Source organism: Cetorhinus maximus, chromosome 6 (assembly GCF_964194155.1).
Source record: "Cetorhinus maximus chromosome 6, sCetMax3.hap1.1, whole genome shotgun sequence".
Classification (NCBI taxonomy): Eukaryota; Metazoa; Chordata; class Chondrichthyes; order Lamniformes; family Cetorhinidae; genus Cetorhinus; species Cetorhinus maximus.
This window is the reverse complement of record NC_135884.1, coordinates 157197038-157211728: the sequence shown is the minus strand read 5'-3', so window position 1 is coordinate 157211728 and position 14691 is coordinate 157197038. Positions and strand designations below refer to the sequence as shown.

General features: G+C 47.0%; 1 protein-coding gene across 1 annotated transcript in view; it reads right to left on the bottom strand.

Moving 5' to 3' along the window:
• Positions 1 to 14691, bottom strand: part of trappc2l (trafficking protein particle complex subunit 2L) — an 18592-nt gene continuing 3901 nt past the window's right edge. The window contains 4 exon segments of the mRNA XM_078543024.1: positions 1 to 1520; positions 2589 to 2668; positions 10376 to 10463; positions 14150 to 14351. Of these exon segments, the coding sequence (XP_078399150.1) occupies positions 1475 to 1520; positions 2589 to 2668; positions 10376 to 10463; positions 14150 to 14351 (416 nt within the window). The 3' untranslated portion in view covers positions 1 to 1474.

The following is a 14691-nucleotide window of genomic DNA, read 5'->3' as shown; positions in this document are numbered from 1 at the left end:
CCTGGAGCAGTGATTAAGTTTATTGATGTATTGAATTTTACTGTGCAATACTTCAATTTAAAATACTAAAGGTGGAATTTTGTTTCACTGGAATTTTCTTTAGTTCTGTGACCATTCTAGCAAAGCGATGTGACAGATGTTTGGGCATGTTGTTCTCCTTTACTTGGGCTTTCAGTATACTGTATGTTCACCTGTGACTCTGTAACATTATGATTCAGGTATGTCTGTACTTATTCTGTATGTGTTAATAAAGGATTTTAATATCACACCATTTCCTGTCTTTAGAATGTACCTGCCAAGTGTTGTGGATTTGCTCGTGTTTACACACACTTGGCAATACAAACGGCACTACTGATACACTAATACATATGGACATTTACCAGATACAAGCACAACCCACTGCAAAATAAAAATCACTTGTGAATGATAAAAGGATTCACTTATCTCCCATGGTGTTCTCCACAGGATGTGAAGACTAAGTGAAGTAACGTTATTTGTCAGCGCTGTATTTTAAAGTCACAAATTACAAATTCCTATGTCAATCTTCGTATTGGAACCAGCACATGTAAACTGGTCATGCTGTAAATATACCCTCCCACCAGTGGAAGCTGATAGGCATGCACAAACTCAAATAATAGACACTATGTATCTAACAAACTATTAGTTATCAAACCTTTAACATCTCCATTCAACAGCATGGAAAGAAACCCACAGAATCCAAATATTTGGGGCACTTCCAATTCTCAAATTGAAGATGAGATGCCTGGATTCAATCAGGACACTGCTTCCTCGAATTAGTGAGAAGAACAGCCAATGCTAGATGTGGAAGAATCAGCGAATAAAGGATTCAATTAACCAAGTAACACCTCGGCATTGGTAAAACTATATCTAATGTCCTGCTCCCTCATACAAAAGGGCATCTCCCTCCAATTCCACACAGACTCAGCCCTGCAGTCAGGACACACAAGTCTTAGATATTAGACAGGTTAAGCTGCTGAATGAGTTTTACTGGGGTATCAGACTTCACTCTTTATAACACAATTGTACAACAGTCTCGAGTGTCATGATTCATACTCTCCTTTTCTTCTATGCTTCTGGGAAATAACCAGGTAAGATCTACACACTTTACACACTCCAAGAGTATCATCTTTTAAGCTACTCATCATGCCAGGAAATACAAGATAAACATCACAAAACAAACTGCTAAAAAAAAAGAGGATGTTAAATTAGGAATGATTAGATGTTGGATTGAATCAAAAGTCTTATGCAAATTTATATAACAAACACTGTAGTCTTGATGAAACTTTCAGCCCATAAATTAAATAAATTAAAGTTGAATCCGATGGCATCTCATGTGATTTTCCATTTTATTCAGGACCTTTGTGTCACTGAAAGCTGTCCTGGAAACTTATGGAGAAGCTGGTCCACAGCACAAAGCTGGGGGAGAGCAGGAATTCCACAGATTTTCAGGGCCTCAGCAGACCTGAACCATCATGCCCGAAACCATGTTATCAAAGACCCTGGAACACAGAGCACAAGGCCATCAGTTACTGGCAGCATCCCAAAAACAGAAGATCAAGAGGTGGTCGGTGATATTATGGGGTTCTCACTGCATGCCAGGTAGGATGGGTAGGCACTGGTCTCCAGGCCCTACCGCTACCATTCCACTGCTAGAAATCTGGGAGACCAACCCCACTACCTCCCGAGTCTGAGGTGGTCATGTCTGAACAGAGATAGATTGAGTCATCTTCCTCTCCCACTGATGGACTTCATGCACTTCGCTTTCCCACTGGATGAGTTTTGATCACCCTGGGACCTGGAGCATCCTGTAACTTGGTAATTTCTGGAACTGGAGCTAACCTCACCAGTGACTCACTAATAGGTCAATAAATCAGCGAGCTACACTCAGCCTGGTTTCTCCCATCTCCCTCCAGCTGAAGTGAATCAGTTGGAAATTTTCAAATTCAAGAGTCTTCAGAAACTGCAGAGTGAATTATGCCCACGGCTGGATTTAGAGTGATCAGCCACACAGGACAGTCATCATTCTATGACTGGATGCCAAGTGATGAAGAGATTTGCCTCTCTTTCTCCCCACATGTACCATCATCAGTGGAGATAAGGAATGCAGAGGATCTGCTGATAACAGCCCTCAGGCCATGATTCCCAAACATTTAAATATCACTTCTCCAGTACAAATACACAGGAGAATGAGGGTACAGAACAACTCTGGGACTACACAGTGAGTTCCACCCCATGCTGACCCCTCCCCACCCTTTCCTATCAAACAAAAATAGGGGAAAAACTGCCCGGAAGATATAAATGACAATAGCAACAGGGAGAGGCTATTAAAGCCTGTCCCACCATTCAGCTCAACTCCATTTACTCATCTTTGCCCTAAATCCCTCAATACCCTAACAAACAAAAATATATCCATCTCAGTCTTGAAGATTTCAGCTGACTCCTATTATTCAGTCTTTTGGGTAACTTCCATTTTCCACTAGCCTTTTATCAGCATAACACATATACACCAGAACCAAAGAGCAAATCAGAGTTCGTCATCCCATGTTCAGCCCTCAAACACTCCTTACTTGGACTGAATCAGTTCTCCCGGGTTGTAGAATGGATTGCACATGACATCTGTGTAGGAATTATGGAGTTTTCTGAACATCTGGAGAGAAAAAACACACAAGAAGTGAAATGATGATGCTGCACTCGAGATTATACCGATTAATTGTCCGGTGATGTTCTAAACTTGAAGCCTAATTAGATACAAGAAAACAAATGAAGATGGTAGGGCAGGAGATAAGGCAAATGCATCTGCAGTAAGTGTCTGGTATTCGAGGAGCCATCCCAGGGATTAATTTGGTGAACCTCTGTTGCATTCCCTCCGTGGCAAATATATCCTTCCTTAGATAATAGTAGAAAAGCAGGGGGTAAAAGGAAGGGAAGAACTTTAAACAATCATGATCATAAGAGAAAAAGTATAGGGAAACTAATGGGATAAAAGCTGATATGTCCCATGGACCTGATGGCCTGTAACCTAGAGTCTTAAGGGAAGTGGCTGCAGAGATAATGGATGCACTGATTGAATCTTCCAAAATTCCCTAGGTTCTGGAAGGGTCCTAGTGGATTGGAAAACAACAACCTGTATTCAAGAAAGGAGGGAAACAGAAAGCCGGAATCTTTAGGCCAGTTAACCTAACATCTATCATTGGGAAAATGCTGGAATCCATTATTTAGGAGGTAGTAGCAGGGCATTTACAAAATCATAATACAATCAGGCAGAGTCAACATGGTTTTGTGAAAGGAAATAGTGTTTGGACAATTTATTAGAGTTCTTTGAGGATGTAACAAGCAGGGTGGTTAAAGGGGAACCAGCATGCGAGGTGTATTTGGATTTCCAAAAGGCATTTGGTAAGGTGTCACATAACAGGTTACTGCACAAGGTAAGAGCTCATTTTGTTGGGAGGTCGTATATTAATATGGAAAAAACGAAAGAAAGTTGTCATTGTCCCAAAGGACCATAGGCTGCTCTCTCATTAGAGAGACACAACTGGCAGTGAGTTTAACCTGAGGGTCACCACACCACAGGCAAGGGGGAGGTTGAGAAGGCAGGGCCTTCATGGATGACTTCAGCCGGTATGGGAATGGAACCCACGCTGTTGGTGTCACTCTGCATTACAAACCAGCCATCCAGCCAACCGAGCTAAGAGGATTGGCTAACTAACAGGAAACAGAGTCAGGATAAAGGGATCATTTTCAGGTTGGCAATTTGTAACTAGTGGAATGTCACAGGGATCACTGCTGTGGCCTCAATTATTTACGAGCTATATTAGTGACCTGGATGAAGGGACCGACTTTTTAAAAATTCATTCACAGGATGTGGGTGTCACTGGCTGGGCCAGCATTTATTGTCCATCCTTGTTGCCCATGAGAAGGTGGTGGTGAGCTGCCTTCTTGAATCGCTGCAGTCCATGTGGTGTAGGTACACCCACAGTGCTGTTAGGGAGGGAGTTCCAGGATTTTGACCCAGCGACAGTGAAGGAATGGCAATATATTTCCAAGCCAGGATGGAGAGTGACTTGGAGGGGAACTTCCAGGTGGTGGTGTTCCCATCTATCTGCTGCCCTTGCCCTTCTAGATGGTAGTGGTCGTGGGTTTAGAATGTGCTGTCTAAGGAGCCTTGGCAAATTCCTGCAGCGCATCTTGTAGCTAGTACATACTGTTGCTACTGTGCATCGGAGGCAGAGGGAGTGAATGTTCGTGGGTGTGGTGCCAATCCAGGCTTTGTCTTGGATGGTGTCAAGCTTCTTGTGTTGTGGGAGCTGCACTCATCCAGGCAAGTGGGAAGTATTCCATCACACTCCTGACTTGTGCCTTGTAAATGGTGGACAGGCTTTAGGGTATCAGGTGAGTTACTCGTCACAGGAGTCCCAGCCTCTGACCTGCTCTTGTAGCCACAGTATTAATATGGCTCAACAAAAACAGAAAGAAATACCTGGAAAAACTCAGCAGGTCTGGCAGCATCGGCGGATTATTAGTTTCGAGTCCTCATGACCCTTCAACAGAATATTAATATGGCTCGTCCAGTTCAGTTTCTAGTCAATGGTAACCCCCCAGGATGTTGACAGATGAGGATTCAGTGACGGTAATGCCATTGAACGCCGAGGAGCGATGGTTAGACTCTCTCTTTTTGGAGATGGTCATTGCCTGGCACTTGTGTGGCACGAATATCACTAGCCACTTGTCAGTCCAAGTCTGGATATTGTCCAGGTCTTGCTGCATTTGGACATGGACTGCTTCAGTACCGGAGGAGACCCGATGGACTACATCTTAGGGTCTTAAAAGAGGTGACTAACGAGGTAGTCAATGCGCTGGTGTTAATTTTCCAAAATTTGCTAGATTCTGGGAAGATTCTATCAGATTGGAAAGTAACAAATACAGTCCCTCTATTCAAGAAGGGAGGAAGGCAGAAAACAGGAAACTATAGGCCAGTTAGCTTGACGTCTGTTGTGGGGAAGTTGTTAGAATCAATCATTAAGGGGGTTATAGCTGGGCACTTTAGATGAGGTCAAGGCAATCGGGAAGAGTCAGCATGGTTTTGTGAAAGGAAAATCATACTTAACCAATTTATTGGTGTTTTTTGAAGAAGTAACATGTGTGGTGGATAAAGGGGAGTCTGTAGACGTATTGAGCTTGGATTTCCCAGAAGGCATTCGATAAGGTGCCACATCAAAGGTTATTATGGAAAATGAAAGCGCATGGTGTACGGGGTAACATATTAGCATGGATAGAGGATTGGCTGGCTGGCAGAAAGCAGAGGTATGCATAAATGGGTCTTTTTCGGATTGGCCGGATGTGATGAGAGGAGTTCCACAGGGGTCTGTGCTGGGGCCTCAATTTTTTACGATTTACATCAATGACCTAGATGAGGGGAGCGAAGACATGGTAGCTAAGTTTGCAGATGACACAAAGATAGGTGGGAAAGTATGTTGTGAAGAGGACATGAGGAAGTTGCAAATGCATATAGGTAGGTTGAGTGAGTGGGCAAAGATCTGGCAAATGGAATTTAATGTGGGAAAATGTGAAGTTGTTCACTTTGGCAGGAAGAACAAAAAAGCAGAGTATTACTTATATGGAGAACGGCTGCATAATTCAAGGTGCAGAGGGATCTAGGTGCTCTAGTAAGTGAGTCACAAAAAGTTAGTATGCAGGTACAGCAAGAAATTAAGGCTAATGGAATGCTGTCCTTTGTTACGAGAGGGATTGAACATAAAAGTAAGGATGTTATACTTCACTTATACAGGGCTTGGGTGAGACCGCACCTCGAATACTGTGTGCAGTTTTGGTCTCCATATTTAAGGAAGGATGTAAATGCATTGGAGGTGGTTCAGAGGAGGATTATTAGATTGTTACCTGGAATGAGTGGGTTGTCTTATGAGGAGAGATTGGACAGACTGGGCTTGTTTCCATTGGAGTTTAGGAGAGTGAGGGGTGATTTGATTGAAGTATACAAGATCCTGAACAGCCTTGACAAGGTGGATGTCGAAAAGATGTTTCCTCTAGTGGGTGAGTCCAGAACTAGGGGGCACAGTTTTCAAATTAGGGTCACCCTTTCAGGACAGAGATGAGGAGAAATTTTTTCTCCGAGGGTTGTACGACTTTGGAACTCTGCTTCTGAAGGCAGTGGAGGCAGGGTCATTGAATATTTGTACGGCAGAGGTAGACAGATTAGTGCTAGGCAAGGGAATGAAAGGTGATCAGGGATAGATGGGAGCGTGGAAATCGAAACACAAGATGATCAGGCATGGTCTTACTGAATAACGGAGCAGGCTCGAGGGGCCGAATTTGCTACTCCTGTTCTTAGTTCTTATTTCTTACGTTCTTATGTGTCGCGAATGGTGCTGAACATAGTGCAATCATCAGCTAAGATCCCCAATTCTGACCTTATGATGGAAGGAAGGTCATTGATTAAGCAGCTAAAGATGGTTGGGTCCAGGACACTACCCTGAAGAACTCCTGGAGCTGAGATGAATGACCTCCAACAACCACAAACATCTTAGTTCTGTTGAAGAGTCATACGGACTCGAAATGTTAACTATGTTCCTCTCCAAAGATGCTGCCAGACCTGCTGAGTTTTTCCAGGTATTTTTATTTTTGTTTTGGATTTCCAGCATCCGCAGTTTTTTGCTTTTACCACAACTATCTTCCTTTGTGCTAGGTATGACTCCAACCAATGTAGAGTTTTCCCCCTAATTCGCATTGACTCCAGTTTTGCTCGGGCTCCTTGAAACCACACTCGGTTAAACGCTGCCTTGATGTCAAGGGCAGTCACTCTCATCTCACCTCGGGAGTTCAGCTCTTTTGTCCATGTCTGAACTAAGGCTGTAATGAGGTCAGGAACTGAGTGGCCCTGGCGGAACCCAAATTGGGCATCAGTGAGCAGGTTATTGCTAAGCGAGTGCCACTTGATAGCACTGTTGATGACCCCTTCCATTACTTTACTGATGATGGAGGGTAGACTGATGGGGCGGTAATTGGCTGGGTTGGATTTGTCCTGCTTTTTGTGTACAGGACATACCTGGGCAATTTTCCACATAGCCGGATAGATGCCAGTGTTGTAGTTGTACTGGAACAGCTTGGCTAGGGGTGCAGCAAGCTCTGGAGCACAAGTCTTCAATACAATTGCTGGAATATTGCCAGGGTCCATAGCATTTGTAGTATCCAGTGCCTTCAGCCATTTCTTGATATCACGTGGAGAGAATCGAATTGCCTAAAGACTGACATCTGTGATGCTGGGGACCTCTGGAGAAGGCCAAGATGGATCATCCACTTGGCACTTCTGGCTGAAGATTGTAGCAAATGCTTCAGCCTTATCTTTTGCACTGATGTCCTAGGCTCCTCCATCATTGAGGATGGGGATATTTGTGGACCCTCCTCCTCCAGTGGGTTGTTTAATTATCCACTACCATTCACGACTGGATGTGGCAGGAGTGCAGAGCTTAGATGTGATCCGTTGGCTATGGGATCGCTTCACTTTGTCTATCACTTGCTGCTTCTGCTGTTTGGCACTCAAGTAATCCTGTGTTATAGCATCACCAGGTTGACACCTCATTTTTAGGTACGCCTGGTGCTGCTCCTGGCATGCCCTCCTGCGCTCTTCATTGAACCAGGGTTGATCCCCTGGATTGATGGTAGTAGTAGATTGGGGGATATGCTGGGCCATGAGGTTACAGATTGTGTTTGATTCCAATTCTGCTGCTGCTGGCCCATTGCGCCTCATGGATGCCCAGTCTTGAGTTGCTAGATCTGTTCGAAATCCATCCCATTCAGCATGGTGATAGTGCCACACAACACAATGGAGGGTATCCTCAATGTGAAGGCGGGACATCGTCTCCACAAGGACTGTGCGATGGTTACTCCTACCGATACGGTCATGGACAGATGCACCGGCAGCAGGCAGGTTGGTGAGGATGAGGTCAAGTATGTTTTTCCCTCTTGTTGGTACCCTCACCACCTGCCGCTGATCCAGTCTAGCACCCATGTCCTTTAGGACTCGGTCAGTAGTCAAAAAGTCATGAGTACCGAACCACTTTGGTGATGGATATTGAAGTCCCCCACCCAGAGTACATTCTGCGTCCTTGACACCCACAGTGCTTCCTCCAAGTAGCGTTCAACATGGGGAGCACTGATTCATCAGCTGAGGGAGGGTGGTACATGGTAATCAGCAGCAGGTTTCCTTGCCCACATCTGACCTGATGCCATGAGACTTCATGGGGTCCAGAGTCGATGCTATGGACTCCAATGGCAACTCCCTTCTGACTGTATACTACTGTGCTGCCAAATCTGCTGGGTCTGTCATGCCGGTGGGATAGGACATACCCAGGGATGGTGATGATAATGTCCCAGACACCACCATAAGACTATAAGGCGTAGGAGCAAAGTAGGCCATTCAGCCCATCAAGTCTGTTCTGCCATTCAGGATCATGGCTGACCTGATAATCCTGAACTCCACTTTCCTGCCTTTTTCTCATAACCCTCGATTCCCTTACTGATTAAAAATCTATCTCAGCTTCGAATATACTTAACGACCCAGCCACTACAGCCCTCTGAGGGAAAGAATTCCAGATTCACTAGCCTCTGAAAGAAGAAATTCCTCCTCATCTCTGTCTTAAAATGGGTGACCCCTTACTCTGAGATTATGTCTTCTGGCCCTGGCTCTCCCACACGGGGAAACAACTTCTCAGCATCTACCCTGTCAAGCCCCCTAAGAATCTTATATATCTCAATAAGGTCGACTCTAATTCTTCAAAACTCCAATGAGGTACAGGCCCAACCTACTCAACCTCTCCTCATAAGAAAATCCCCCCTTGCCATCTGGAAGATATGATTCCGTGAGGATGACTATGTCAGGCTGTTGCTTGACGAGTCTGTGAGACAGCTCTCCCAATTTTGGCACTAGCCCCCTGATGCAAGTAAGGAGGACTTTGCAGAGTCGACAGGGCTGAGTTTGCTGTTTCCGGTGCCTAGGTCGATGCTGGGCGGTCTGTCCAGTTTCATTCCTTTTTTGAGACTTTGTAGCAGTTTGGTACAACTAAGTGGCTTGCTGGGCCATTTCAAGGGCAGTTAAGAGTCAGCCACATTGCTGTGGGTCTGGAGTTACATGTAGGCCAGACCAGGTAAGGATGGCAGATTTCCTTCCCTAAAGGTTATTAGTGAACCAGATGGGTTTTTACAACAATTGACAATGGTTTCATGGTCATTAGGCTTTTAATACCAGATATTCATTGAATTCAAATTCCACCATCTGCCATGGTGGGATTCAAACCCGGGTCCCCAGAGCATTACCCTGGGTCTCTGGAATACTAGTCCAGCGACAACACCACTACAGCATCGCCACCGCCGCGCCCCCCCCCCCACCAACCATCAAACACTCCCAGGACAGGTACAGCACAGGGTTAGATACAGAGTAAAGATCCCTCTACACTGTCCCCATCAAACACTCCCAGGACAGGTACAGCATGGGATTAGATACAGAGTAAAGCTCCCTCTACACTGTCCCCATCAAACACTCCCAGGACAGATACAGCACGGGGTTAGATACAGAGTAAAGCTCCCTCTACACTGTCCCCATCAAACACTCCCAGGACAGGTACAGCACAGGGTTAGATACAGAGTAAAGATCCCTCTACACTGTCCCCATCAAACACTCCCAGGACAGGTACAGCACGGGGTTAGATACAGAGTAAAGCTCCCTCTACACAGTCCCCATCAAACACTCCCAGGACAGGTACAGCACGGGGTTAGATACAGAGTAAAGCTCCCTCTACACTGTCCTCATCAAACACTCCCAGGTCAGGTACAGCACAGGGTTAGATACAGAGTAAAGCTCCCTCTACACTGTCCCCATCAAACACTCCCAGGTCAGGTACAGCACAGGGTTAGATACAGAGTAAAGCTCCCTCTACACTGTCCCCATCAAACACTCCCAGGACATGTACAGCACGGGGTTAGATACAGAGTAAAGCTCCCTCTACACTGTCCCCATCAAACACTCCCAGGGCAGGTACAGCACAGGTTTAGATTGAGAGAAAAGCTCCCCCTACACTGGCCCCGTCAAACACTCCCAGGACAGGTACAGCACGGGGTTAGATACATAGTAAAGCTCCCTCTACACTGTCCACATCAAACACTCCCAGGACATGTACAGCACGGGGTTAGATACAGAGTAAAGCTCCCTCTACACTGTCCCCATCAAACACTCCCAGGACAGGTACAACACGGGATTAGATACAGAGTAAAGTTCCCTCTACACTGTCCCCATCAAACACTCCCAGGGCAGGTACAGCACGGGGTTAGATACAGAGTAACTTACGCTGCGGATTTCATTGTCTCTCAGCGCGATATTGGAAGAATCTACGACAATAACGAATTTCACTTTCGTGTTGGTGACATAGCCATATCTGGAAACATCAGTAAAGGTTCACATTTTGTCAGGATGCAGACTCCACCAATCACGGTGCAGGATACATCCACTACCTTGTACCCTCCCTCCCTCCCCCCACCCAGTTCAGGACACAAAGCTCAGTCAAGCAATGACCCATTAAAGCAGCACGAGTCCAGACAGTGAATGACAGCTGCTTTTGAAGTATGAAGGGCATCACAGTCAAGCAAGATCCCACCTTCTCCTGACTTCGACACACTCAACCCCAGCAGGGGTCAGAAGCAGGATCCCAGACCAAACTGGTTTTTGTTTCACTCAACATTACCCCTGTGACAGCTGGGTACAGACCGAGTTTTTGACTGACAATGGAGTCAAGGGTTAGGGGGACAGGCAGGAAAGTGGAGTTAAGGCCAAGTCAGATCAGCCATGATCTGACTGAATGGCAGAGCAGGCTCAAAGGGCTGAATGGCCTCGTCCTGCTCCTATTTCTTAAGATCTTATGAGTTTGGAAGCTGGAGGTGGAACTCAATGGATCAATTTATTGATCAACATTAATCTAATTCCTGCCAAGCCTGAGCTTAGTCTCTCTGCTGTGTCTAGGAACATAGGAACAGAAGGCCACCATTTAGCCCTTCAACCCCTTTCCACCCTTCAATGAGACAATGGCTGATCTGTGACCTAACTTCGCATACCCACCTTTTCCCTGTAACCCTTAATTTTAGTTCACAAGAATCTATCAATCTCAGATTTAAATTAACAATTGACTTATCATCAATTGCCGCTTGCAGAAGAGAGTTCCAAACTTCTACCACCCTTTGTGTGTCCAAGTGGTTTCTAATTTCAACCCTAGCTATAATCTTTAGGTTACACCCCCTACTCCTAGACACCCCAACCACTGGAAATCGTGTCATCGAATCATAGGATGGTTAGAGAAACTAACCGTTCCCCCTAACAAATAACCTGAGTTTGTGCAATCTCTCCTCATAATTTAACCCTTGGAGTCCAGGTGTCATTCTGGTAAATCTAGGATGCACTCTTCCAAGGCCAATAAAGTGTGGTGCCCAGAACCGTCCACAGTACTCCAGGTGCGGTCTAACCAGAGCTTTGCATAGCTGTACCCCACCACCCCATCCCCCCACTATTCTAGACAGTCAGATATAAAGGCCAGCATCCCATTAGCCTTTTTGATTATTTTCTTTAAAAACATAGAAACTAGGAGGAGGTCATTCAGCCCTTCGAGCTACCTCCGCCATTCAATATGATCATGGCTGATCCTCTATCTCAACGCCATACTCCTGCTCTCTCCCCAGACCCCTTGACACTTTTAGAGTCTGCTTTTACTTTCTAAATATATTCAGTGACTTGCCTCCACAGCCTCTGCGGTAGAGAATTCCATAGGTGCACCACCCTCTGAGTGAAAAAGTTTCTCCTCATCTCAGTGCTAAATGGTCTACCCCGTATCCTGAGACTGTGACCCCTTGTTCTAGAGTCCCAGCCAGAGGAAACATCATCCCTGAATCCAGTCTGTCCAGCCCTGTCAGAATTTTATGTTTCAATGAGATTTCCTCTCTTTGTTCTAAACTCCAGTGAATTACAGGCCTAGTCAGCCCAATCTCTCTTCATACAACAATCCTGCCATCCCAGGAATCAGTCTGGTGAACCTTCGCTGCATTCCCTCTATGGCAAGTATATCCTTTCTTAGGTAAGGAGGCAAAAGGGGGGAGGGGCAGGGAGGGAGAAGGGGGAGAGAGGGAGGGAGAAGGGGGAGAGAGGGAGGGAGAAGGGGGAGAGAGGGAGGGAGAAGGGGGAGAGAGGGAGGAAGAAGGGGGAGAGAGGGAGGAAGAAGGGGGAGAGAGGGAGGGAGAAGGGGGAGAGAGGGAGGGAGAAGGGGGAGAGAGGGAGGGAGAAGGGGGAGAGAGGGAGGGAGAAGGGGGAGAGAGGAGGGAGAAGGGGGAGAGAGGGAGGGAGAAGGGGGAGAGAGGGAGGGAGAAGGGGGAGAGAGGGAGGGAGAAGGGGGAGAGAGGGAGGGAGAAGGGGGAGAGAGGGAGGGAGAAGGGGGAGAGAGGGAGGGAGAAGGGGGAGAGAGGGAGGGAGAAGGGGGAGAGAGGGAGGGAGAGGGGGAGAGAGGGAGGGAGAGGGGGAGAGAGGGAGGGAGAGGGAGAGGGGGAGAGAGGGAGGGGGAGAGAGAGAGAGGGAGAGGGGGAGGGAGAGGGGGAGAGAGGGAGGGAGAGGGGGAGAGAGGGGGGAGAGAGGGGGAGAGAGGGAGGGAGAAGGGGGAGAGAGGGAGGGAGAAGGGGGAGAGAGGGAGGGAGAAGGGGGAGAGAGGGAGGGAGAAGGGGGAGAGAGGGAGGGAGAAGGGGGAGAGAGGGAGGGAGAAGGGGGAGAGAGGGAGGGAGAAGGGGGAGAGAGGGAGGGAGAGGGGGAGAGAGGGGGAGAGAGGGAGGGAGAGGGGGAGAGAGGGAGGGAGAGGGAGAGGGGGAGAGAGGGAGGGGGAGAGAGAGAGAGGGAGAGGGGGAGGGAGAGGGGGAGAGAGGGAGGGAGAGGGGGAGAGAGGGGGGAGAGAGGGAGGGAGAGGGGGAGAGAGGGAGGGAGAGGGGGAGAGAGGGAGGGAGAGGGGGAGAGAGGGGAGGGAGAGGGGGAGAGAGGGAGGGAGAGGGGGGAAGGTGGGAGAGGGGGGGGAAGAGAGGCAGGCAAAGTGTGTGTGGGTGGGATTGAGAGCGCGGGTGGGATTGAGAGCGCGGGTGGGATTGAGAGCGGGGTGGGATTGAGAGCGCGGGTGGGATTGAGAGCGCGGGTGGGATTGAGAGCGGGGTGGGATTGAGAGCGCGGGTGGGATTGAGAGCGCGGGTGGGATTGAGAGCGCGGGTGGGATTGAGAGCGCGGGTGGGATTGAGAGCGCGGGTGGGATTGAGAGCGCGGGTGGGATTGAGAGCGCGGGTGTATGTGGGGGAGTGAGAGGGAGTGTGTGTCTGCCTTACTCCCAGTCTCTGGTTTCTCACCACCACATACTCACCCAGTGGGTAAGGGTGAGTGAGTGAGCACCGAGACTGGGAATGAGCCGGGGACACACACACTGACCCTCTCACACACTGGTCTAATCTATTAATTATTCTTTAAAGTAATTTATTGCTTTCACATTGGTTTATTTTTCAACGAGTTGTTTCTTTTCTAAATAGCACATTTTTTCTGAAATTCAGTTTAAAGCTGTGCCAAACCCTCGCTTTCCGAAATTTGCTCATCAGCCACTTGAGTAAGTAAAAAATGGAAATGTGCCCCACAAGTGAAAATGTTGAACAAGCCTGCCCTAGAGGAACATCACTCTCAAGAAGTTCACTACCTTTCGGAAATACGTTAGTCTTTCACAAACTATATGAAACTTACTATCCCCCTTTAAAAATAGATTGCCTTTACTAACATGCTCATCCAATGTCTGCACTTAAACAATTTACTACTTTACAGCTGCTACCACGGCGCCTATACACAACTTCCACTACAATCTTAATTCCTTTTCTATTTCTTAATTCTAAACATAAGATCTCCATTGCCTGCTAATCTTTTGTTGTATCCTCCATTATCGTTGAAGTGATTTCATCCTTCTTCAGTGAGACTATTCCTCACCTTCTCCCATTTTTCCAATCTTTGCTCTGGCTGCACTCAGTCTGTGTTGTTTATTTTTTAAAGCCCAGAATAGTACATTAAGGATACACTTTATAATCCTCAGTGGGGTAAAGTAACCCCAAGTAGAGCTCCCTCTGATCCACGAGTGCCTTCCCAACTGCCGAGATCTTCTCCTCCACGACATCCAGTGAAGTGTGAACAGTGTAGTGAAATTTCAGCTCATTCTCCGTTGGGACAGTTTTAATGTACAGTGGATAGTTCTAAACAAGAGCAACAAATATGTCAGCAACTGAGTTCAAAAGAAAAATGCTACAGGTGTTGAAAATCTGAAATCAAAACTGAAAATGCTGGAAATACTCAGTGGGTCAAGCAGCATCTGAGGAGAGAAACAGTAAACATTTCCTAGAATCATAGAATGGTTACAGTACAGGAGACCATTCAGCTCATCCTACTGTGCAGGCTCTCTGGCAAGACCAATTTACCTAGCCCCAATCCCTCACCTTTCCCCAGTGCCCTGCATTTTTTTCTTCAGGTATTGATCCAGTTCTCTTTTGAAAGCCTCAATTGAATCTGCCTCCAATGCACCCTCAGGCAGTTCATTCCAGATCTTAACCGCTCACTGCATAACA